The following is a 27,141-nucleotide window of genomic DNA, read 5'->3' on the forward strand; positions in this document are numbered from 1 at the left end:
GTATGTCATGGTGTGTTTTCCTCTTGACAAACTGTTTCTAGTGTTTTTGTCATGTCTGAGAATTGGCATTGAGGACACTTCTTGTTCCTTCCAAAATGCAGTAAAGGTCACCACCTCTCCAAGCACAATGGGTGACCTAGAAAGCTGGGAATTCTGTTGGGGTGGGCCACCCCTTCTGGAACAATTATGACAGCAAGTTTTCATTATTGTTTTATTCAAAATAAATTACTGGCTTGACTCATACCCTGTTGCCTTGTATTGGGCAGGTAAGACAAACAAGACGCAAATCTGTCTGTTCACAAGAGGTTGGCCCCAGTAGTTAAATTTAAGGCACTGATGGTGTTCAATGCAAGACTGTTTCTTGGTCTATATATTTTCATGTGATTGTGAGTAATTCATTTACTGTTAAATCCTTAGTGCTCCATGTTTTTCAGGGATAGTTCAACATGGACACACATTATGACAACCATATGTTCTGAATTGTCTGAGTCATGTTTATTTAAAATGCTTTGTTCCATTGTTTCAGAAGTAGTGTGAACTTCAGAAAGCACTTGCTCTGATTTTGGGGTCTGAAAATACAGAAATCGTAATCAATAACCAAGAGAAGTATATACTGTTTCCCATTTAAAAAGAGGAATTTCAGGTTAAAGATGATTCTGTTCTTACTTGTGTATGCCCCTTGACTGTTGATGTAAGGTATCATTCCTCACCCTGATTGAGGATTTAAGGGAGTCAATAGCTGTGGTAAGCACTTTGACCATCCTTAGCTTTTTTGATTCTTACAACATCCCTAGGAGATTGTTCCTATTGTTTCTCATGCTTTGCAGATGAGGACATGCAACTTGGAGATGTTGAGCCTCTTGTGCAAGGTTATAGAGGTCAATAGTGGTTGAACCTTGATATGAATTTCAGAGCCCTTGATCCTTTTTTTGTTTTGTTTTGAATTGGGGGTCTTGCCCTGTCACCCAGGCTGAGTGCAGTGACGTGGTCATAGTTCACTGCAGCCTTGAGTCCCTAGACTTAAGCAAATCTGTCTCAGCCTCCAGAGTTGCTGGGATGATAGGTGTGAGCCACCATAGTTAGTATAGCCCTTGATCTTAACTGCTTCACTGAACTGCATTTCTACAAGAATGCAGATAATTTAACATCTCTTTTGTTGTCTTCAATTCCCAAATGTAAGAGGTTATTTTCTCCTTCTCGTCTGCAAATCAGATCTTTCTCCTCCTGGAAACTACCATCTGGCCAATGTGGCAAAGACCTTGCCTTGCAACCCTGCAGTCTCTTACCCATCTGTGTGGCTCCACGTTTGGTTCCATTTCCCCCTACCTAGGGGTGTCTTTCCATGCTGGGTCTGACGTATGGAGAAAAAGAGACTTATGTAGGCTGGTTTGCGTTGACAGAGTTGTGTGGCTCTGATTGAGCACCTCACTGTGCAGGTTTCTTTCTTTTAAAAAAACTTTTATTAGACAGGGTCTTGCTCTGTTGCCCAGACTAGAGTGAATGCAATCACAGCCTCAAACTCAGGCGCAAGTAACCCTCCCACCTCAAGTCCCCTAAGTAGCTGGAATGACAGGCATGTACCACCATGCCCAGCTTTTTTTTTTTTTTTTTTTTTTTTATAGAGACAGGCTGGTATCCTGGGTTCAAGTGATCCTCCTGCCTCAGCCTCTCAAGCAAATGGGACCACAGGTGTGTGCCACCATGCCTAGTTAATTTTTAAAAACACTTTCATAGAGACAGGGTCTTGCTATGTTGCCCAGGCTGATCTCGAACTCCTGGACTCAAGAGATCCTGCCTCCTCGGTCTCACAAAATGCTGGGAATACAGGCATGAGCCATTGTGCCCTACTGCTCTGCAGGTTTCAATTCAGCCTTCCTATAAGAGAAAAGAGAATGATGGATTTGCAAACACATGCTCCCCTGCTACCTCTTAGGAGCAGAAGTTTCTGTGGGATGGTCTGAAAAAGACACTGCAAACCCACGGCAGACTTTTCTCCCACCATCTCTTGCTGCTGTGACGTTCTTAGGAGTGAGTTGTGTTGGCTAGGTGCTGGTGTCATTCTCTGAGGACACATCTCAGGTCCCTTCAGGGAAAGCAGACATGTACACAAATCTATCCAGAGTGTTTTGTTGTTGTTGTTGTTGTTTTTTGACAGTCTTGCTCTGTTGCCTAGACTGAAGTGTAGTGGTACCATCTCGGCTCACTGCAACCTCCGCCTCCCAGGTTCAAGCGATCCTTCTGCTTCAGCCTCCTGAGTAGCTGGGATTATAGGAATGCGCCACCACGGCTAATTTTTGTATTTTTAGTAGAGATGGGGTTTCACCATGTTGGTCAGTCTGGTCTCGAATTCCTGACCTTGTGATCCGCCCACCTCGGCCTCCCAAAGTGCTGGGATTACAGGTGTGAGCCATGGCGCCCAGTCCACAGTGTTTTTGTTTGTTTTGATTTGTTTTAATTATTGTTATTAGTTGCAGATTCTCTTCTTTGTAAGCCCAAAGTCGAGACTGATGTTGCTGAGTGCTGGGTTTTAGATCAGCTTTGCCCTCAGAGCCAAGTTTCCCGAAGTATCTACTTGCAAGAATGGATATCACATTATGCATCTATGGGACACTCCAATTCTGCTTGAAAATGCTTGTATCCTAAAAGATTCCCAAATACCCTTAGAGAAGAGCTATGTCCATTTCACTTAAGTTAAATGAGAACCCAAATTGCTCTGCAAGCAGGGGAGAAAGAGGAAGGATGATGGGGCTTAAAGGAACCTCAGGCAATAACTCACCCAACCCTTGCATTTTCCAAATAAAGAAACTGAGCTCAGATATGAGAAATGACTTGCCTATAGCTCAAAAACACATCTAGGGCACAGAGAGGTCTGGAGTCCAGATAATCTACCTCCTAGGCCAATAGCAACTCTCACCTCCCCACTCACCACCAGAGAATTGAGCATTACTGGGAGGATTCATCTCTTCATGTATTCATTCATTCACTCACTCATTTGTTTTATAATCCATGGACTGACCCAAATCACGAAATCTAGAAAACTTTGAGTCTTTGTTCTCCATCACCCCACATGACCTGTGGCTAAATATTGACAGTTCTGTTTCCTAAACATCTCTTCCTATGGATCGATTGCTGCCTATCATCCCTGCCATTATCTTGTTTGAGACTCTGATTACCTTCTAACCAGACTTTTAATAACCTATTCTAACAATGACATTTGCCACAGTTAGTTACGCAATAAAGTGGTTCTAGAGGTGACTCTGTACTACATAAGCACCAATCACTGGGGACCCACAGTGAGCCAGACATGGGTCCTATGCCAAGATGCATGGGGTCCAGAGGGCAGACAGGCACTCTCCATACTGTAGGACAAGCGCTTTTTTGGGCCGCCAGAACAGGGTGGCAGGGGGGCTCATGGAAGGGAGACCTCAGCGCATCTTGGATGGTCAGAGGAGCTTCCTCGAGGAGACATCTGAGACGCAGATGACAAGCAGCACTTAGCAAGATGGGTGGCAGGGAGGAGGGAAAAGGGGGTGCCAGGAGAGAGAAGCCACCAGCAAAAAGGTCAGGAAGTAGGAGAGATGCAGCAGGCACTGCAGGGGAAACATGGAATGAGACCCGGAAGAGGTGAGAAAAGCGCCGGAAAGGAGGCAGAGTTACCACCTCAAAGGGTTTTTAAGGCCATCCATTAAGGTGGGGGGGTGAGTCTTTCCAGATTCCTCTGCAGGGAAGAATTCAGTACTCTTCTAAGACAGGTGCTGATGTCAAAACCAGAGCTCCTGGAGAATCTGGTGAGGACAGTGGGGACAGTGCTGGCCTAGCGCCATTGAGAGTATGCGTCATTACTGCCCGGCAATGTCCAAGCCAAGCAGGCTGGTGAGGGCAGCAGGGGTTTGGCCTCATGGGAACATGGCCGCCTTGTTTGTTGCTCATGGGTGTGGCTCCACTGTGCGATCCTGGTGGACCCTGGTAGACAGGTTCACTTAGCCTACTTGGGGAATTGTTTTTATATTAAAGAAAAACTCAAACTTCACTTTTTGGTTAGCATCACTTTTTACATGGCCCAGCTCGAGAGATAACTCTGTAATAAATGGACACAAATGTCTTTCCTGCCTTTGGCCCTATAGTAATTTGCTCAGGTTGCTGTGACGGAGTACCACGGACTGGGGGCTTCAGCCACAGAACTTCATCATCTCATCGTTCTAGAGGCCAGAAGTCTAAGATAAAGGTGCTTCCTTTCCTGGGCTCTGAGGGAGGATCCGTTTCAGATCTCTCTTCCATGGCTACCATTGTCAGCGGCCACCAGGGTCTATTCTAGGAACAGTTCACGGTGGCTACCAGCATCCTGGAAGGTCCTTGGCTTGCAGACACATCACTTCACTCTCTGCCTTCTTGTTCACGTGATATTCTCCCTGCGTGTGCATCAGTGACCAGATTTCCACAACTACCCGCCCCCCCGCCTTTTTTTTTTTTTTTTTGAGACGGAGTTTAGCTCTGTCACCAGGCTGAAGTGCAGTGGTGCGATCTTGGCTCACTGTAACCTCCGCCTCCCAGGTTCAAGCAATTCTTTTGCCTCAGCCTCCTGAGTAGCTGGGATTACAGGCATGTGCCAACATGCCCAGCTAATTTTTGTATTTTTAGTACAGATGGGGTTTCACCATGTTGGCCAGGCTGGTCTCGAACACCTGACCTTGTGATCCACCCACCTCAGCCTCCCACAGTGCTGGGATTACAGGCATGAGCCACTGTGCCTGGCCAGGTTTCTCCTTTGCATAAGGGCATCACTCACACTGGTTTAGGGCCCACCAGTGACCTCACGTAAACCTGATTGTCTATGTAAAGACTCCATCTCCAAATAAGTTCTACTTTTGAATGGGTCATGACCCCAACATAACTTTTTTTGGGGAGAGGACACAATTCAACCAAAACATCTCCCCATGATGCTATCCTTTCTTTCCCCATGTTCATCCCTTACAATGGCATCAGGAGAAGCTGGGAGGTGAACAGCACATGAAAATGGATAAACATAGAACTGCAAAGGAAATATCTAGGGTTGCTATAGGCTGGTGGCTTTCAAAGTTTCAGCAGTTCTGATTCAAACAAAAAATGTACTACAATTTCAGCATGTCTAACAACAGGGTGCTTCTGGTTGATGCTGGGTGTGGGCTCCAAGGAAAGAGACCGTGGCCAGAGCATTACGTGCTCAGTCTCTCCCACTTCAAGGCAGCCTCAAAGTGCCTCTGTGGATAATAGTACTTAGTGCTTGAATGAAATTTCCTTGCACCCTGAAAAATCTATCCAAAGTCTGGTTCATTTTCTACCTCCTTTTGAAATATAGGTGGCCAAGTCAGCCCAGAAAACTCTTGAAAATGGGCAACTTAATTAAATTCAATTTCAGTATACACAGAAGGTCAACCATATGTGCTAATATCATAGAAGAGGTGACCCTGTTTCCAAAGCATTTCTTGCTCTTTAGATAGTGGTGCCTGTATTAGTCCATTCTCACACTGCTATAAAGAAATGCCCAAGACTGGGTAATCTATAAGGAATAGAGGTTTAATTGACCCACCGTTCTGCATGACTGGGGAGGCCTCAGGAAACTTACAATCATGGCAGAAGGTGAAGGGGAGGCAGGCACCTTCTTCACAAGGCATCAGGAGAGAGAGAGTTTAGGGGAAACTGCTACTTTTAAACCATTAGATCGCCTGAGAACTCCCTCATTATCGTGAGAACAGCATGGAGGAAACCACGCCTATGATCTGATCACCTCCCACCAGGCCTCTCCCTCCACATGTGGGGGTTACAATTTAAGATAAGATTTGGGTGGGGACACATAGCCAAACAATATCAGTGCCAACTACAGTTTCCCCGGGATCTCCCTGAAGCTTGAGGAGTCCTGGTTGCTTCTTAGGGTCCTGATGGATTATGATGGCTTTGTGTTTCTCAGCTTCTCATGTGGAAATGGGAAAGCCTTTAGTGCCACATTTCCTCCAGTCCACTTGGTGCTGCCACCTTGCTGGCAAGGGGGCACATAGAAGCCATGGTGCCTGCCCTTCCCAAGCTCCAACTCTCAGCTAATACATAATGACTCCTTAAAGTGTTATTCAGTATACCGTGTAATCTCTCTCTGCACATCTGGCTTCACATTCAAAAGAACATTTGTGTTAAAAATGGGAAACTCAAGGGAGAATCAGAGCTTCTGCTGATGTTTTAGAGCATAAAATGGGATTTTTCTTCACGTTCACGATCCACCTTCTCTGGTTATTCCTTTTTGCTTATGCAATGCAATTATAACAACTAGCTATAAAATAAAAACATAGCCTACAAGAATCAGCTGACTTGGATTCCCATGGAAATATGATTCAGACACCGTGACTAATATCAGGAAAACTGTGGTTACAAAAACCATTAGTCACAAGTTTCATATTGAAATCCATGTTTTTCCTCTCTTACCTCTTGAATGTAAACTGAGGTCCTTCTTCAGAGACGAGAGAATAGCGGTGTGGGGCTCCCATCCTTCCAGAAGAACATGGGGTGGGGTCTTCAGAAGTGATGAAGGGCTCCTCGTCACCATCCGTGATGAACTGCAGCAGGCAGATGCTCTGATGGAGGTAATACTTTGCATTTATACTTATCATGCTATAAATGACTGATTAATCTGTTTTTGCTCTGAGCACAGGTATTGACAATGAAAGATAGAGAAAAGGTAGGAAAATGCTACATTGGGAGGGGCTGCCATGAAGTTTAGAAAGGGAGAAAGGGGAGGTTGATACCACTTGCTGACTTTGCGATTTCTCCCTGATGACTTTATGTTCTACCTCTGCACCACAAAGCGCAAGACCTGGTAAAAGAAAATCTGGGATTTAACCTGTAAGGGGAAGCTGTTTGTTCCCTGGATGTTTTAAAATTTCTTTTTTTCTTTCTTTCCCTTCCTTCCTTCCTTCCTTCCCTCCCCGCCTCCCTCCCTCCCTCCTTCCCTCCTTTCTTCCTTCCTTCCTTTTTGCTTTCCTTCCTTCCTTCCTTCTTTCCCTTCCTTCCTTCCTTCCTGCTTTCTTTCTCTTTCTTTTCTTTTGTTTCTTTCTTTCTTTCTTTCTTTCCTTCCTTCCTTCCTTCTTTCCCTTCCTTCCTTTCTCTTTCTTTTGTTTCTTTCTTTTCTTTCCTTCCTTCCTTCCTTTTTTCCTTCTTTCCCTTCCTTCCTTCCTGCTTTCCCTTCCTTCCTTCCTTCCTGCTTTCTTTCTTTCTCTCTTTCTTTTCTTTCTTTCTCTTTCTTTCTTTCTTTTTCTTTCTTTCCTTCCTTCCTTCCTCCTTCCTTCCTTCCTTTGTTTCCTTCCCTCCCTTCCTCCTTCCTTCCTTCCTTTCTTTCTTTCTTTTCTTTCTTTCTCTCTCTCTCTCTTTTTTTCTTTCTTTCTTTCTTTCAGAGTCTTGATCTACCTGATCTTGGCTCACTGCAACCTCACCTCCTGGGTTCAAGCGATTCTCCTACCTCAACCTCCTGAGTAGCTGGGATTACAGGCATCCACCACCATGCCTGGCTAATTTTTGTATTTTTAGTAGAGATGGAGTTTTGCCATGTTGGCTAGGCTGGTCTTGAACTCCTGACCTCAAGTGATCTGCCTGCTTCCGCCTCCCAAAGTGCTGGCATTACAGGTGTAAGCCACTGCACGTGGTCAAGGATGCTTTAGAATTCTCTGGAAGAGTCACAGGCAGGAGTTAACTCTTAAAAGGCTGCATTTCCCTGGGCAAGCAAACACTGAGGGTTTAGGAATTTGCACCATAAGAAGATATAGACACCTTGATATTCCATATGGTGTCACTTGCCAGGAATGGGTCTGCTCCTTGTTAGGAAAGAAAAACTGGTAAAAACTTAATTTGGATTTTGAGAGGTGGCAATGTTGAAACTTTCACTTGAAAAGAAAGTTTATTGGGATTTAATTATAGACCTCTGGTATCATGAAAAGATGAAAGATCAATGATTCTGAAAGAAATGAATGCCATAAAACCTGATGCTCCCACTGAGACATCATGGTGAGATTTCTTTGGATGTCCAAGGAGCTGGGTAGTGGCCCTTTCCAATGTGGTTCTGTGTGTGCTCTCAGAAGTTCCTGGACTCTGGTCTGAATGTTTGTGTCTCCCTCCAAATTCCTATGTTGAACTCCTCACCCCGAAGGTGATCATATTAGGAGGTGAGGTCTTTGGGTGGTAATTGCATCATGAGGATGGAGCCCCCACGAATGGAATTAGTGCCCTCATAGAAGAGACCCCAGACAACTCTGTTACCTCTTCTGCCATGTGAGGACACAGCGAGAAGATGGCTGTTTATGAACCAGGAACCAGGTCCTCACCAATCACCGAATCTGCTGACACCTGGATCTTGAACTTCCAGCTTCCATTACCATGAGAATTAGATGTCTGTTGTTTATAAGCTGCTCAGTTACGGTGTTTCGTTACAGAAGCCCGAGGGAACCAAGACATCACATAGAGTGAATGAATGGTGGATCCTAGATCCACCTAACACATTAGGGAACAGAGGCTTATCCCAGTGGGGCCTGCAGAGTGGGGTGCTCTTTCCCCAGTTGCTCTGCCCTAGGGATTCTTTTTTTCAGTGGAGAGTGGGGGATGAAGATCTCACTCACTTTAACTGTGATAGCACAGGAAGTGTATATTAACACTATTTGTGATTCAAACAATTAGTTGTCATTGAAATGACTTTACTGCAGAATAAGTTTAACAAGTATACATTGTTTTACTTTGTAATTTATTTTTTTGATTTCACATAGCTTTATTTTTATATCTGTTTTGTTTTTATATTATTTTATTTCCATTTATGTTACTTTTTTTCTTCTTTATTTCAATAGTTTTTGGGGTATGAGTGGTTTTTGGCTACATGGATAAATTCTATTATTATAATTATAATTATAATTATTATTATGTAGAGGCAGGGTCTTACTCTGTCACCCAGAATGGAGTGCAGTGGTGCATGGAGTGCAGTGGTGCAATGGAGCTCAGTGCAGCCTGTAATTCCTAGGCTCAAGTGATCCTCCCACTTCGGCCTCCTGAGCATCTGGGACTACAGGTGTACGCCACTATGCTGGGCTATTTAAAAAAATTTTTTTTTTAGTAGAGACAGGATCTTTCCATGTTGCACAGGCTGGTTTTGAACTCATGGCCTCAAGCAATCCCCCTACCTCAGTCTCCCAAAGCCCTGGGATTTCAGGTATGAGACACTACACCAGGCCCTGGATAAGTTTTTTTAGTGGTGATTTCTGAGATTTTGGTGCACCTGTCACCTGAGCAGTATACATTGTACCCAATTTGTAGTCTTTTATCCCTCATCCCCCTCCCACCTGTCCCCCTCAGTCTCCAAAGTCCATTATATCATTCTTATGCCTTTGCATCCTCGTAGCTTAGCTCCCACTTATGAGTGAGAACATACAATATGTGGTTTTCCATACCTGAGTTATTTCACTTAAAATAATGGTCTCCAGCTCCATCCAAGTTGCTTCAAGACCATTCGGTGTGCATGAAGGTACTTTTCTTCGAATCAGTGGAAACCTTGAGACAGGGGAGCTCCTGGCACCTGAAAGGGAATAAGTATAGGAAGAGAGAGAAGGAAGATACAAAAATAGGGTGAGGAGCCTCAACCTTCCCCAATGTGCCTCAGCTGCCGACCTCACGTTCCCGGCAGAGGCTTGGCAGGTGGAGTTCCCAGCCTAGCTGGATCCTTGTTTCCATTAAACCCATGCTGATTTTGTTTGTTTTTATTTAACATTTAATATAAAGGAAGTTTATTAACTTTTTAAATTATGAGAGTGATGCATATTTATTAACAAAAAGTTAGAAAGTGTAAACAAAAAGACAAACATTAAAAAAATCACAACTCTCACCTACTTAGAGACAAAAAATGACATATAAATACATTTCACCCATATAGAGGCATCTGACTCCTAATTTTTTTAACTTAACGATATATGATGACTGCTTTTCCATGTCAATATATAGAGATGGCTGTGTTCGTTTTCATGCTGCTGATGAAGACATACCCAAAACTGGGCAATTTATAAAGAAAAAGAGGTTTAATGGACTCAGTTTCACATGACTGGGGAGGCCCCACAATCACGGCAGAAGGAAGAGGAGTAGCAAAAGCATGTCTTACATGGCAGCAGGCAAGAGAGCTTGCAAAGGGAACTGCTATTTATAAAACTATTAGATCTCAAGAGACTTACTCACCACCACGAGAACTGTATGGGAGAAACTGCCCAAATGATTCAGTTTTCTCCATCTGGCCCTGCTATTGACAGATGGGGATTATTACAGTTCAACATGAGATTTGGTCAGGGACACAGCCCAACCATATCAATGGCCACTGTCCTTTCTAATGGCTGCAATTAATCCATTCTACTGATGAACCAAATGTATTAACAAATCACCTATTGAAGCATGTTTGTATTTATGGTTTTGCTCTTACAGTGTTGTAGCAGGCATCATTGTATAACTTTTCCTTGTGCCTATGCACCCATTCTTGTTACATAGAAATATATGTAAAGAGAGAAAGTGTTGCTGTCCCAGTCCTAAGCTGACTGCTACAGGATCCCCCCTGCTCATGGGAAGTCCGTCTTTGTGTTCTATCCAGGCCTTCAACTGATTGGGTGAGGCACACCTACATTATGAGGCCAATCTGCTTAACTCAAGGTCCATTGACGTAACTTAATTTCCCCCCAAAACGCCTTCATAGAAACATCCACGTATCTGGTCACCATGGCCCAGGCAGGCTGACATATAAAATTAACAATCACAGGAGGCCTGATGACTGGGGGATTTTTATTCACTTGGGTTATTTATTTGGTTAGGCTACTTCTTTGTAATGTATGCATGGTGGTTTTATGCCATGTGTGGGATGTGACTTGGTGGTTCAGTATTTGGCTGGGTGGAGTTTTCCTGGAACACTGAAATCGCCCTCAGGAAGTGGAAAATGTGCTGAGTGAGAAGATCTTAAGGGAGTGAAGGAGACCAGGCCTCCCAAGCCTGAGCCATTTCTCTCCCTCCTTAAAACAAGTCTTTCACATTGCTTGGAACGTGAACCAGCATCATGCAGCTTTGGAAAAACCCAAGCCACTCTTTCTACTGCAAACATGAACAGAAAGAATTCATGGATGTGGAAGCTACCTGAACTCGAATTTGCGCTGCTTTCAGGAAATGCTCTTCATAACGTATTTTGGGAATTCCATTAAGAATCTGCGGCCGGGCGCGGTGGCTCACGCCTGTAATCCCAGCACTTTGGGAGGCCGAGGCGGGTGGATCACGAGGTCAGGAGATCGAGACCAGCCTGGCTAACACGGTGAAACCCCGTCTCTACTAAAAATACAAAAAATTAGCCGGGCGTGGCCTCGGGCGCCTGTAGTCCCAGCTACTCGGAAGGCTGAGGCAGGAGAATGGCGTAAACCCGGGAGGCGGAGCTTACAGTGAGCTGAGATCGCGCCACTGCACTCCAGCCCGGGCGACAGAGTGAGACTCTGTCTCAAAAAAAAAAAAAGAATCTGCATTTACTGTCTTATTCTAACTTCAGAAGCCTTATGTATTACAAATCAATACACAGATAATGTATTCTCCACGTCTGTTCCTTGCTTTAAGGCTTGGGAAGACCTTCCCACCATCCCGCAGCCTTGACTGGAATCACTAGAGAAGAGGCACTAAGGGCCAGCCTCTGTCCTCTCAGAGGGAAATCCAAAGGGGGCTCAGATGGAATGAGTTACGATTTTGTAAAGTAGCATTGGCCTCTACTAGAAGATACTTGACATTGATCATGCAACATTTTTGCAAACAAATGGCTAAATTAGACATCAAACTCCTCTTGTGACTCATTTATGTTCCTTAAAAATACAAACACACACACAGATATAAATATTTTACATATAGAATACATATTTAAATTAAATTTATCAAACACAGATAATATACATAGATATATGTATAGATTGTATTTATAGTTTTATATATTTATATTATTTTTATATTGTGTGTTTATATAGCAATAAACATGCAGGTATATTTTTGCATGCATTTGCTATATATAAAATACATAATTAAAATGTAATTTATTTTTCCAATAGGCTCTGCTCTTTCCGCTCACTTCTTCCACCTGTGAGGTTTTATGAGCAGGGAGAAAAATAAGTGAGCCATTTTTCCTGGAGCTTGGTACTATTACTAAAACCTGGCATTAACTGAGGGCTTCACACACATTTTGTGATTATCTCTGTCTCCTAATTTTGACCATAGGTCTACCAACCTTCATTTTGTTCTATGTTATTATGAAATAAAAATCTATTTCTCCCTTCTGACACTTTTCTCCTTCACTCTTTAGCCCATTGCATATTTCAGATAGTCATGGATTGTAACAGGAAGACCTAGGTCCCATATTTTTTTTCATAAATATCTAAGCAGCCACACTCACTGAAACATTTAAGTTCTAGAAATATTCAGGTCCAATTTCATTCAAAATTATCCACCCAGCCTCATCAAATTCAAATTGGTTTGCAAATAATGTGTTCCAACTCTGGCTGATTGATTGCTTGTTAATTCTCTGCCTGGCACTGAAAATTCCTGGTTAGCCTGAAAATGAACATTTCATTCTAACTTCCTGTGGTTTTTTCTTGGGTGGGTGTTTACGAGGCTTTGAAATTTTTCCCTTATCCTTAATTGTCAAGATCAGCTAACGATTTAAAGCCACTGAGAGATTACGGGAAGACCAGAAAGCACAGAGCAAGCTCAGCGATCCCCCAAATCTATAGGGTGAATCCATCTATAAAGGACAGTGTGGAACCTTGAGCTGACACCAGATGAATTAAATAAGAAAAATACCTGTGAAGCTTCCTTTCAGATTTAACCTGCACCAGTGAACTCAGATAGGTTTGAAATATTTGTTTATCATTGTCAGCGGGCACGGGGCTGGGGAGGGTCTAGCAGGGAGTAGAGTATGCCTTACAGACATTATCTCATCCTGTCGTAGGTGATGCTGGCTGTGATTTCCATTTTTCAAGGGAATGAACAAGGTATATCAAGGCCAAGTGACCTATTCTGGGACTCTGGCGTCTGGTCTCTAGTAACACAACCAGGCCAAGAATCAGGCTGACTCTTCCAGTAATTCAGGGGAAGCAATGGCTCCATTTATAGTATTTGGAGGGAAATTCACTTTTTTCTTTTTCTTTTTTTTTTTGTTAACACATCTACACTGAGTTAGTGTGGGTATATAAATGTCTTTTTCCTGGATATCAAGAGGATTTAAGAGAGCTTAATGGTCCCCAGGTATGATTACATTATGCACATGTGAAATCAACAAGCAAATCATTAATTTTAAATACTTCTTCACCTAAAGTTACTAGTGGCTACCATTTATTGAGTGTTCTCTATGCTAATATTGATTAAGGCATTTACTCATTTATACTAAGAAAGTATATTAAGATAGGCTTATAAAAAACAAAGAGCACAGCAAAAGAAGCTGTCAACAGAGTAAACAGATAACCTACAGAATGGGAGAAAATGTTTGCAAACCACGCCTCTGACGAAGGTCTAATATCCAGCATCTAAAAGGAACTAAAAAAAAAAAAATTACAAGACAGAAGCAACCCCATTAAAAAGTAGGTAAAAGACATGAACAGACAAATGTGGCCAACAACCATATGTAAAAAGTCTGAATATCACACTGATCATTAGAGAAATGCAAATCAAAACTACAATGAGCTACCATCTCACAGCAGTCAGAATGGCTATTTTAAAAAGTCAAAAAATAACAGATATTGGTGAGGTTGTGGAGAAAAATGAATACTTATACACTGTTGGTGGGAGTGTAAATTAGTTCAACCATTGTGAAAAGAAGTGTGGCAATTCCTCAAATAATTGAAAACAGAAATACCATTCAACCAGAAATCCCATTACTGGCTATATACACAGAGGAATATAAATCATTCTACCATAGAGACACATGCACACTTATGTTCATTGCAATACTATTCACAATAGCAAAGACTTGGAAACAACCTAAATGCTCATCAATGACAGATTGGATAAAGAAAATATGGTACATATACACCATGGAATACTATGCAACCATAAAAAAGAACAGGATCATGTCTTTTGCATGAACATGTATGGAGCTGGAGGCCATTATCCTTAGCAAACTAATGTGGGAACAGAAAACCAAATACCACATGTTCTCATTTATAAGTGGGAGCTAAATGATGAGAACTCATGAACAAAAAGAAGGGAACAACAGACACTGAGGTCTACTTGATGGGGGAGGGTGGGAGGTGGGAGAGGAGCAGAAAAGATAACTATTGGGTACTGGGCTTAGTAGCTGGGTGACAAAATAATATGTACAACAATCCCCCATGACACGAGTTTACCTATGTAACAAACCTGCACTTGTGCCCCCAAACTTGAAATAAAAGTTAAAGAAAACTACAGTGGTCCCTTGGTATTTGGGGGATGAGTTCCAGGTCCCCCGTGGATATCGAAATCTATAGATGCTCAAGTGCCTGCTATAAAATGCCACAGTATTGGCGTATAACCTATGTACACCCTCTCATATACTTTAAATCATCTCTAGATTACTTATAATACCTAATACAATGCAAGTGCTATGTAAATAGTTGTTATACTGTATTGTTTAGGGAATAACAACAAAAAAGTCTACGTGTTCAGTACAGATGCAATTTTTTTTCCAAATATTTTTGATCCATGGTTGGTTGAATCCATGGATGTGAGACCCAAGGATATGAAGGGTCAGTACTAACAGCAATTCCTGGAGGAATTCCTTGGATTATCGGGAATCCAATCATCTTTTATCTGTGCCAGTTATTTGCTTTCTAGACCTTCCCCCATCTCCACACATTGAAATCCTACCCCTTCCTTCAAGGCCCATCCTGAGGACATTAACTCCAATGAATTCTTTTCAGGTGACTCAATTCTCTGCTAAATTCCCATAGCATTTTATAACTCCTATATTTTGTTGTGTAATATCATTGAGTTTGTCTTGCTTTCCCTTCTAAGATGTAAGCTTTCAGGTGATAGTTTCTATGCATTTTTCATTTTGTTTGTATTCCCTGACACAATGAGTCATGCATGAAGTAGGTGCTCATTCTGTGTCTGTTGAATCAGTCAACTCTCAAAGTTGGAAGGCACCATAGATTTCATGTAGCCCAGCTGGGACTACACCTCGCACATGTCCCAACCCCTGTAGATCCAGATGTTTCCACATGATTAGCTCTTGCTAGTGGATATGCACAGACCTCATGACCAGGATCTCTACAAAGCATACAGTAAATCCTCATAACTTAAAATACAAGAGACTGGGAACAAATGGGCTTTGAAGTAACTGAGTTCATATTAACAAGAGGTTTTATTAAAAACCAGAGAGCACTCACTTGACCAGAGAAAGACAGCTGTTTTGAACAATGACTATGATGATGCTCAATGATGTTTGCATTTCCAAGAGATTTTTAGTCACCTATGTCGATGATGATGATGACTAAAAAAGCACTCGGCAGCTCATAAGGAAATGCACAGAGGCAGAGTGATTATTGTGAATGGGCCTGAAAATTTCCACTTATTTCTTTTCCACCAGTTAGAAGCAGAGGACTCCAGAGCGGGTGGCCAGTGCTGCAAGATGCAAAAGCCTGGGATCTTGAGTCACCACATGGAAGAAAGAATGAGCTGACCAGGAATGCCAGCATCAGGCCATTATGTGAGCAAGAGAGAAAATTCCATTGTGCGAAGCCATTGAAATGTATAGGTGATATGGTTTGGCTCTGTGTCTCCACCCAAAATCTTGAGTTGTAACAATCCCCACATGTCAAGGGTGGGACCAGGTGGAAGTAATTGAATCATGAGGGCAGTTACCTCCATGCTGCTCTTGTGATAATGAATGAGTTCTCACGAGATCTGATGGTTTTATAAGAAGCTTTCCCCCTTTGCTCAGCACTTCTCCTTGCTGCTGCCATGTGAAGGATGTGTTTGCTTCCTCTTCCACCTTGATTGTAAGTTTTCTGAGGTCTCCCTAGCCATGCTGAACTGTGAGTCAGTTAAACCTCTTTCCCTGATAAATGCTTGGGTATGTCTTTACTAGCAGTGTGAGAACGGAATAACATAAGGGGTTACTTCTTAAAGCAGTAGCATTAACTTAACTTTATTGAATCTTTTCTTTGATGGAGTCTTTATTGTCCCAGTTCTAATTGTTACGAAAACCTTACTCACATTGCCTTCCCAGGAGTGACTCCAATCCACGGGCTACTGTTTGCCTTTTCAGCTTGCACAGATGTATTTTCTCTTCATCAAGAAGCCTTTCCCAATATTTGGCAGCAGATGTCATATTGCCTCTAGGATGATGTTTTTCATTTCTTCATTTATGGCTGTAGTGCACAGCAGCAGATGATTAGAGTTTTAACCTCAGAGCTAAACAGACTCTCTCATACAGAGTTCCTTTTCTCCCTGACTCTTCCCAAAACTCTGGTTATCCCAAGGCTCTTCCACCAAGAATCGTCCTAACTTTGGATTGAAGCCATAAGCTACATGAATCAGATCTTCGGTTTTTCCAAAGATTAATAAAATGGTTGACTCACTTGATTGTATCCTGGGGGAAAAACCCACGAGACCTTTTCAAAGAAGAGCTGAGACAGTCAAAGCCACAGCCCATCACATACTGTCATACTAACAAAACAAGCCATAACTTGTTCATTCAACAACCCTTTAGGAGTTCCCAGGTTCTCTTTATGGAGATAAAGGTAGACTTGGGCATATTGTGTTCTAGAGTATCTGACATGATAGTGAAAATGTTACTTTTAAGCTGAAATACAATTTAATGAAGATAGGTACTTTTACGCTGAAATAGTCACTGTCTCCAAATTCAGAGACTAATTTGGAGACTATCCATAAATTGCTGGCCTAATTCAATTTGTTCCACGGATGCTTGCAAAGTCCAGATGTTATTACTTGTTAGTAAAGCCCAAATGCACAGGGTTTTTCTTTTCCTCTTGTGCAGCAGTTCTTCAGCTTTGTAGAAGATCTACCTAAGATCAAGTAGTGTGGGTAGAATCAGACACGTTATTTGTTATTTTATTCAGCTCCTGTTGAATTGCAGAATGGTGAGTTTATGTCATTCTGCATGTCCCTTCATAATAATTATTCCGTGTGCATTTCCTTATGAGCTGTGGAGTGTCTTTTAAAACATCATCCTCAACATAGGTGACTAAAAATATCTTGGAAATAAAAACACTGGCCAGGCGCAGTGGCTCACGCCTGTAATCCTAGCACTTTGGGAGGTCGAGGTGGGCAGATCACCTGAGGTCGGGAGATTGAGACCATTCTGGCTAACATGGTGAAACCTCATCTCTACTAAAAATACAAAAGATTAGCCAGGCGTGGTGGCATGCGCCTGTAGTCGCAGCTACTTGGGAGGCTGAGGCAGGAGAATTACTTGAACCTGGGAGACGGAGTTTGCAGTGAGCTGAGATGGCACCACTGCACTCCAGCCTAGGGAACAGAGAGAGATTCTGTCTCAAAAAACAATAACAACAAAAAACAAACAAACAAAAAAACATCATTGAGCATCATCACAGTCATTGCTTGAAACAACTGACTTTCCCTGGTCAGCTGAATGCTGATTTATAATAAAACCTCTGGCTCAAAGGAACTCAGTTACTTCAAAGTCCATTTTGTTCTCAGTCTCTTGCATTTTAAATTATGAAACTTTTGTTTGTTTGTTTGTTTGTTTGTTTTTGAGGCGGAATCTTACTCTGTTGCCCAGACTGGAGTGCGGTGACACAATCTTGGCTCACTGCAACCTCTGCCTCCCAGGTTCAAGCAACTCTCCCTGCCTCAGCCTCTTGAGTAGCTGGGACTCCTGATGCCCATCACCACGCCTTGCTGATCTTTATATTTTTTAGTAGAGATGGGGTTTCAGCATGTTGGCCAGGCTGGTCTTGAACTCCTGACCTCAAATGATCCGCCTACCTCAGCCTCCCCAAGTGCTGGGATTACAGGTGTGAGCCACCGTGTCCAGCCACTGTTCAGTTTAAAGAGCTGTGGAAATAAATAATCATGCTAGTGTCCTGTTCCTCTTGATGCTTTCCTGCTGGCTATGGGTAGTGAATTAGGACTATGGATCACCCAGCATCACCATGCTAGAAGAGATGAGTAACCCAACAAGATGATGCCACTAATCATTTATGAGAATGCATTAGAGAGCCCTCTGAGAACAACAACAAAAAAATCCATTTTGTTTGACTCTTTTTGTATCCTCTCCCAGGAGCAAAGAGAGATTTCTATCCAAGAAGAATTTTAATTATTGCAATAGTTAGTAATTGCCAAAAGTTTTGATGGAAAAACTCTGTGGAATATACCATTTATTTTGTTTGGTCAGAGAGAGCCAAAAAGAGTGAGTTGACAAAAGAAAGAATAACTGTTTCCCAAAGGTTTTTAGGCAAGAAGGAGAAAGGCTTCCACAGACGCTGGGTGGGAGTGTAAATTAGTACAAATAATTTGGAGGTGTATGAATAATATGCTTCAAAATTTCATACATGCATACCCTTGACTCAGGAATTTTGGAGGATAGAAATTTAACTCCAAAACCAGTAGGCAAAGATGTATATCCCAAAAAGTTCACAAATTTTGGAGAACTTTTAAATAATTTTAAATAAAAATACATTGAGTGATGATTATATGTGAAATACTTGGGTGTTAAAGATTGGATGATGGCCGAGACCAGCATGGTTCCTGCCCTTCACACGACAGCAATGGCATTGCCTGGACAGGACCACCTCCCGGGCTGGGTGGGATACATGGATGGTGCTTAGTTCCTGAGCCAGTGTCCAAGCCACCTAGCAAGAAGTTAAAAAAAGAAAGAATAGAGAAGGTGAGCCCCTGACCTGGTGGAGGGTGCAGGCCAGCTGGAAAGTGCACTGGAGAACCCAGAACTGTTGGGAAGAACCAGGGTGAAGTCAGAGAGGGTAAGAGATGGAACTACAAGGGAGGGGGAAGCCTGAAAAAAAATGTGGCATCTCACAGTTTTGTTCATGCTCGTTCTCTAACCTAGATGCTACTTTGTCCTCATTTATTTATTTACTTATTTATTTGAGATGGAGCCTTCTCTGTCACCCAGGCTGTAGTGCAATGGCATGATCTCAGCTCACTGCAACCTCTGCCTCCCAGTTCAACTGATTCTCCTACCTCAGCTTCCCGAGTAGCTGGGATTACAGGCATGGACCACTATGCCTGGCTAATTTTTGTATTTTTACTAGACACTGTGTTTTACCGTGTTGGCCTGGCTGGTCTTGAACTCTTGACCTCAGGTGGTCCACCCGCCTTGGCCTCCCAAAGTGCTGGGATTACAGGTGTGAGCCACCAGGCCCATGCATGAGCCACTGCGCCCGGCCTCTCATTTCTTTTTTTTTTTTTTTTTTTGATGTTTTTCCTTTAAAACCTTTGCTTTTTGCATTTGACTTGGAACTCACACTCATATAACTTCATCCTTAACTTTTCAGAAGACATTTCATATGTCCTTGTGAAGAATATTGTATGACTGTCCACCATTCCCTATGAACTAATAGGTTTTCAGAAAATATTTCATATGTACTTGTGAAGAATATTGTGTGACTGTCCACCATTCCCCATGAACTAACAGGTTTTGCAAAGCCTGGCACGGGGCACGATGTCTCGATTTGCAGCTCACTAACCATGGACCTCCCTTCATTTCCTCTGTGTTTGGCAAGGCTGAGATGAAGAAGACAGTCCCTTGTGGAGGGTGCCTAAAGCACCTGCCCTTATTCCATTTGAGACACTATCCTGCTGGTGACTATTAAATAAGATGATGAGAACACTGGGTTTTTAATGCAAAACAATGAAAAAGTCTACAACTTATTTCCCTTCAAAAACCAACAGCGTGTTTGAGAAGTCTACAAACATCAGAGTGTGAGAGTGTCTGAGTGTGAGTGTGGGTGAGTGTTGTGAATGTGTGTGATTGTGTGTATGTGAGTGTGAGTGGTGTGTGATTGTGTGAATGTTAGCGTGTGAGTGTGAATGTGTGTGAGTGGTGTGCATGTGATTGTATGAGTGTGTATGTGTGAGTGGTGTGTGTATGTGAGTATATTTGAGTGTATGTGAGTGGTGTACCTGTATGCAAGTGTGATTTTGAGTGTGAGTGTGTTTGTATGACTGAGTGGTGTGCGTGTATGCTAGTGTGATTGTGAGTATACGAGTGTTTGTATGTATGACTGTCAGTGGTGTGCGTGTGTGATTGTGAGTGTATGAGTGTGTTTTTATGTCTGTGTGAGTGTGAGTGGTGTGTGTGAATGTGAGACTGTGAGGCTGAATGGTGTGTATGTGAGTGTGTGATTGTATGTGAGTGTGAGTATGTCTGTGAATTGGGTGTGAGTGGTGTGTGTGTGAATGTATATGAGTGTGGGGGTATGTCTAGGTGCATGTGTGAGTGGTGTGTGTCAGTGTGTGTGTGAATGTGTGTATGTGTTAGTGTGTTCATTAATTTAGGAAGGCCACATGCAGAGTGTAGAGCGCTGCCAGCCACCTCTTCAGCAGGTGGAAAATTTCTGACAGCCAGGCAAGGTCTGCAGGCCGCATCATCTCTCTGTTTGGGGTCTGCAAGGATCCGGAGAGAACCCCACTGCAGGAGCTGGGCTCCCAGAGGCACTGGCAACAGACCTCCACGTTTGCTCGCCTCTTATTTGGGAATGTGGGAAATCACCCACATTTCATCTTTTCTCGTCAGTAGAGAACTTTAGTCTCCTTATTTGCTCAGTTTCTATTTTTCCCACCATGGGAATATCTAAATCATCCATCCTTTCCTATATCTCTGCTGTATTGTCTTGTGGGTTATCCACAGTCTAGCCCTGATGTTGGATGCAATTGCTTCAAAATAATTGAGCAGTGAGTGACTTTGAAAACCTAGCCTGTGGCTTTCCATGGGGGAACTGAAGGAGCCTTCAGAGACCACCTAGTTTAACTCCTTCATTTGCAAATGAGGACCCTGAGACAGTTTACGTAAGGCCACCTGGTATTACAGCCAGAAGCTTTGGATGATCTGGTTCCCCCTTCAGAGGTGACTCTGCAGGAACGCACGGACTGAAGGCATAGGAAGCCTGTAGAAAGCGGTTAAAACACGCCCTGTTTCTTCCCCTGTGATTAGCCGGCTTGAAATGTATAGGAGGCATCTTCCATCTGTGCTGGAGCCGGGAAGGAACAGTGACCGTGAGTTCCGTGGCACCTGCTGGATTTTGTAGTCCATTGGGGAGCATAGGCTGTAAGTGAATACTTACCAGCGTACTGAGGGCTCAGAAGAGAAAGCAAGCTGTTAGCAGAGCACCTAATGGGACACAGCTGGAACATTCCAGGTCCATTGTCTCCTGTTTGGCGGAGGTCACCTGTTTCCCGCAGAGCCGTGCGTGTGTAAAGCGGAAGTCTCCTGCTTCCCGCGGAGCCGTGCGTGTGTTTGGCGGAAGTCTCCTGTTCCCCGCGGAGCCGTGCGTGTGTTTGGCGGAAGTCTCCTGTTTCCCGTGGAGCCGTGCGTGTGTTTGGCGGAAGTCTCCTGTTTCCCGCGGAGCCGTGCGTGTGTTAGGCGGAAGTCTCCTGTTTCCCGCGGAGCCGTGCATGTGTTTGGCGGAAGTCTCCTGTTCCCCGCGGAGCCGTGCGTGTGTTAGGCGGAAGTCTCCTGTTTCCCGCGGAGCCGTGTGTGTGGTTCACTTTCCAGGAGGAGGCACCATTCCCCAGGGGGTGTGCTGGGAGACTGGAACTTTTCGGCTACATGGTCTCTGAGCCGGTGCTATTAGCCCCACTGGGGAGAAGAAGAAACCGAAGGTAAGACACTGAGGACTTGTTTGAGGTCACACAGGAATGGAGGTGAAGAAAGAGTCACGGGTGGGGGTTGAGGAGCCGCTCACCGTGGCCGGAGTGGGGAGTTTAAAGTGAAGAGTGCCGGAACCGTGCTCTTTATTTCTGGAGCCCGTGGCCACCTCCCCTTCGGAGATGATGGGCAGGGCCAGGCTGAGGCAGAATTGCGGGGTAGGAGAAGGCTGCCCTCAGAAGTCTTCAACTCCCCGTGCAACACCTCCAGTGCCTTTAATGCCACTGCTTTCTCTTGGAATACGGTGTCGTCAAGCTCTCTCCCCTGATAAATCCACTCCTCGCTTCCTTCTCTCTCGCCAAGCGGTTCTTTCCTCCCAGGAGAACAGCCCTCACTAGAGGAGGCCATCTCAGGGCCTTGGGCGATGTGGGATGAGGAGGCTCTCCCCTTTCCAAGAAGCCCTGGAGTTGGCCAGGGCAACCAGCTGCCAACTCCACCCATGTGGCCTTGGGCTCAGGTAAACTTTGAGGGCTGTTTCTAACATGGAACAGGGCTTTTGGTGAGAGCATATGGCGGGGAGGATTCACATCTTGGAAAGGAACTAACACAAGATACAAAGAAGCAAATGTCTCACCTTATCTCTTTTCCAGAGCCTCCTCAAGGCATCCACTTTCTTGTCTTTCCTTCATGATTATTCTTGACTGGTGACATTTATTGAACACCCAATGCATGCTACCGACAATGCATTTTTTTTTTTTTGTATCAGAATTATCCCTGGAAAAAATGTAGAGGAGAGGTTAGTGGCATTTTTATTTTCCAGCCATACATGGTATAGCACTGGAGAAAGGTAGTTAATACATGGGAAGAGCCTGTCCTCCTGTGAGCTCATTCTTATTTCACAAAGGAAAGAGGCTAATATTCTGCCTTATCTGAACAGCTGTCTCCATAGAGCTGGGTTCTGTTGTGGTTAAGTTAGTTGTTAAGATGGTTAGTTTAGATGGTACTTGGTGATAATGGTGCTAAGCCTTCTTTGTTTGTAGTTTGTAATTACTTTTTTTTTCTTTTTGTTGAAATGGAGTCTTGCTCTGTCACCCAGGCTGGAGTGCAATGGTGTGATCTTCTGCCTCCTGAGTTCAAGCGATTCCCGTGCCTCAGTCACCCAAGTAGCTGGGACTACAGGCATGCACCACTGTGCCCAATTAATTTTTGTATTTTTAGTGGAGACGGGGTTTCACCATGTTGGCCAGGCTGCTCTCAAACTCCTGACCTCAAGTGATCCACCTGCCTTGGTCTCCCAAAGTGCTGGAATTACAGGCATGAGCCACTGTGCCCTGCCACAATTACTTTTATTGATATGAAATGTGTATAATGTAAAGTCCACAGTGTACGGTTTTATACTTTTCATATTTATAAGTGTGCATCAAGGTGGTTTTAGTGTATTCACAGTGCTGTGCAACCCTCACACTATCTCATTCTTAAAGATTTCTATCTTTCCCCAAAGAAACTCCATACCATTGGCAGTCACTCCCCATCTTCCTCCTCCTAGCCTCTGGCCACCACTAATGTACTTCTATGGATTTGCCTATTCTTGCCACTTTATATAAATGTAATCATATAATAGATGGCCTTTTATGTCTGGCTGCTTTCACTTAGAATAATTTTTTCAAGGATTTCTGTGTCTCAGCATGGAGGAGTACTTCGTTTCTTTTTATTCCATTGTATGTATACACTACATTTTATTTATTCATTCACCAGTCAGTGGACATCTGGCTTGTTTCCACCTTTTGCCTATGATGAATAATGCTGCTGTGGACATCCATGTACAAGTTCTTGTGTGAAGATATGTTTTCAGTTCTCTTGGGTATATAACTAGGAGTAGAATTGCTGGGTCATATGGTAACTCTATGTTTAGGTTTTTGAGAAACTGCCAAGATTTTTCTCACAATGATCACACTATTTTACATTCATACCAGCGATGTATGGGGATTCTGATACCTTTCTTGCCATCACTTGTTAAATTTTCTTTATATATTATAGCCATCCTAGTGATGTGAAGTGGAAGCTCGCTGTGATTTTGATTTCCATTTCCCTAGTGACTAATGATGCTGAGCATCTTTTCATGTGCTCATTGGAATCTGTAAATCTTCTTTGGGGAAATGTTTCTTTAAATCCTTTGCCCAGTTTACAATTGGATTGCTTGTCTTTATCGCTGAGTTGTTCTTTATATATTCTGGAGACTGGACATTCATCAGATATATGATTTGCAAATATTTTCTCCCATTCTGTGGGTTGTCTTTTAACATCTTGTCTGTCCTTAGATCATTGTTTTGAGCTCCTCAAGGTCACTGAATGCCACACACCTATGGCCACAGACTTGAGATGGCCTCTGGCACAAACATTAGTTATAAAGGGCCTGAGAGAGGAAGTGCAGGTGGATCTTGGAGATGTGCTCAGAATTCCTCATTTGAATGCTTTGTAGAATGCCAAACAGCATTTCAAGAAAGAAAAAAAAATTGTGTCTAAAAAAAGACAAGAAGAATAATTTTGGGAAAACAGTCTAGATCTTGGAAATTGCAGCCAGGGAGTTGTTTGCTGAAGCATATATTGCTTGAAGCACAAGACGGGGACCCCACCCACTAGAACCTGCATTCTCTCAGGGAGTTTGCAAGAGGATGGAAATAACTCATGTATCATTGAAGACAGTTACTAATTAGTAACGACTGTCACTACTTGTTTAGTGGTCCTTTTGCATACATTATTTCTACTACTCCCCAAACATAAATAAGTCTTGTTATTATGCATGAGATGTGGAAACTGAGGCCCAAAGGGATTGTCTTAGTCAATTTGTGTTGTTCTAAAGGAATACCTGAGGCCGGATAATTTATAAAGCAAAGAAACTTGGTTCATTCTGCAGACAAGAAGCATGGTGTCAACATTTGCTTCTGATGAGGGTCTCAGGAATCTCCCACTCATGGTGGAAAGCGAAGGGGAGCCTGTGTATGCATAAATCATGTGGTGAGAGAGGAAGCAAGAGTGGTGGGGAGTGGCCAGGCTCTTTTAACAACCAGCTCATGCAGGAATGAATAGAGCCAGAACTCAATCACTCCTAAGGGAGGACATTCATCTATTCATGAGGGATCCAACTCCATGACCCAATCACCTCCCACTAGGCCCCACCTCCAACCTTGGGGATGAAATTTCAACAGGAGGTTTGGTGACAAACATCCAAAAGAAAGCAGGAGCCCACAGCCTGCCTGTGGTCACAGTTTAACAGTGACTGAGATAGAGTTCAAACTCAGGTCCTTGGACTCTAAAGCCGGTGTGCTCTAAGGGCACCACACTCCCCTTCTACCAGATGAGTGATGCCCATAGAGTCTTAGGGAAGGAGGCTCTCAGCAAGGCTGGGGCAGTCAGGGAGCTGGGAGAAGAGGACAGCAAGAGAATGTGGCCATTCTCGGGGGCATAACAGATAGCAAAAGTGAAGGAACAGAGGGCTGAGTTCATATTCTCATGGGAGGAGAAATAAGTTTATTTTGCATTTTTAAATTGCCTCTTTGAAATCATTACATGGAGTTTGGTGCAGTACTGAGGGGTGAGCAGCCCCAAGGCTCAGGGGTAGATACCAAGAGTAGATGGCATAGATTACAGGGCAGACCCTGAGACGTGAGCAATCAAGATGAGAAAATAAGAGGCTAGTGTGAATAAGGCATCTGGCTGGCATGTGATACTGTATAGATACTTTAGAAAGAGCCCATGTTCCAGCTCCATCTTAGCATGGTAGGGCAGCTTTAGATGACAGATCTTGGTGCAGTTAATAGATGCTATTAGATTCTATTAGTTAGCCTCTAACAGTTTGGGTCATATACTTGGGACGTTAAAAAAAAAAAAAAGAAAACCAGTTGGGATTTTTTTTTGCAATGTGCTCCTGCTCAGGTTCCCCAAGAGTAAACTTAAGGGCCCTGACTCATTTCAGCTACCCTGCAAATGCAAGGCTCACCACGCCTATGCTACACAGACCTTTTTATTTTATTTTATTTTTTTCTTCAAATTTTTTTTTTTTTTTTTTTTTTTTTTTTTGAGGCGGAGTCTCGCTCTGTCGCCCAGACTGGAGTGCAGTGGCCGGATCTCAGCTCACTGCAAGCTCCGCCTCCCGGGTTTCCGCCATTCTCCTGCCTCAGCCTCCCGAGTAGCTGGGACTACAGGCGCCCGCCACCTCGCCCGGCTAGTTTTTGTATTTTTAGTAGAGACGGGGTTTCACCATATTAGCCAGGATGGTCTCGATCTCCTGACCTCGTGATCCGCCCGTCTCGGCCTCCCAAAGTGCTGGGATTACAGGCTTGAGCCACCGCGCCCGGCCTCAAATTTTATTTTAAGTTCCTGGGTACATGTACAGGGTGTGCAGGTTTGTTACATAAGTAAACGTGTGCCATGCTGGTTTGCTGCACAGATCAACCAATCACCTAGGTATTAAGCTCCACATCTATCAGCTCTTCTTTCTGATGCTTTCCCTCCCCCAACCCCCGACAGGCCCCAGTGTGTGTTGTTTCCCGTGATGGGTTCATGCTACACAGATCTTGAGGGCTGAATGGGATGTGTTCAGGTCTGCACTCTCAGCTCTGCACTCTGTGTCATCCCTGATGAGAACTGCCCCTCTCCCAGCCGAATTCAGGGCCACTTGAATCAAGGCCCTGCATACCATTTGGGCTTGTTCTGTGATCATTCAAGAAATGACCAACTGGAAGCTTGCTTCTTTTTTTTTTTTTTTTGAGACGGAGTCTCTCTCTGTAGCCCAGGCTGGAGTGCAGTGGCCGGATCTCAGCTCACTGCAAGCTCCGCCTCCCGGGTTTACGCCATTCTCCTGCCTCAGCCTCCCAAGTAGCTGGGACTACAGGCGCCCGCCAACTCGCCCGGCTAGTTTTTTTGTATTTTTTAGTAGAGACGGGGTTTCGCCGTGTTAGCTAGGTTGGTCTCGATCTCCTGACCTCGCAATCCACCCGTCTCGGCCTCCCAAAGTGCTGGGATTACAGGCTTGAGCCACCGCGCCCGGCGGCTTCTTTGGTTAGATAGTTTAGGTACAGGAAAAGTGCCGACTTTAGTGTATAAGGTCTAAAGTAGGGAAAATACTAAAAAGACAGCATGGTGGGTGGGAGTGGGGAGAGAGAGAGAGAGAGACAGAGACAGAGAGAGACTCTGGATTCGAGTCTTAAATCCACCCTTTACCAGCTCTAGGATTTTTTTTTTTTTTTTTAACCAATTACTCTGTGCCAGTTTCTTGCCCTGTAAAATGACCGTAACTCTCCATA

The 27,141-nt window shown here is 43.6% G+C and overlaps 1 protein-coding gene across 1 annotated transcript; it reads right to left on the minus strand.

The window, feature by feature from the left end:
- Positions 1-6,446: 6,446 nt before the first annotated feature.
- On the minus strand, positions 6,447-22,339 carry LOC117082803. The gene is made up of 4 exons (XM_033209795.1): positions 21,936-22,339; positions 21,315-21,583; positions 9,450-9,574; positions 6,447-6,599 (listed from the first exon to the last, which is right to left on the minus strand). Exons 1-4 carry the CDS (start codon positions 22,337-22,339, stop codon positions 6,447-6,449), a joined length of 951 nt encoding a protein of 316 aa, XP_033065686.1.
- Between the last annotated feature and the right edge of the window lie 4,802 nt (positions 22,340-27,141).

The sequence above is a fragment of the Trachypithecus francoisi genome, unplaced genomic scaffold, assembly GCF_009764315.1.
Source record: "Trachypithecus francoisi isolate TF-2019V2 unplaced genomic scaffold, Tfra_2.0 Lachesis_group9, whole genome shotgun sequence".
Lineage (NCBI taxonomy): Eukaryota > Metazoa > Chordata > Mammalia > Primates > Cercopithecidae > Trachypithecus > Trachypithecus francoisi.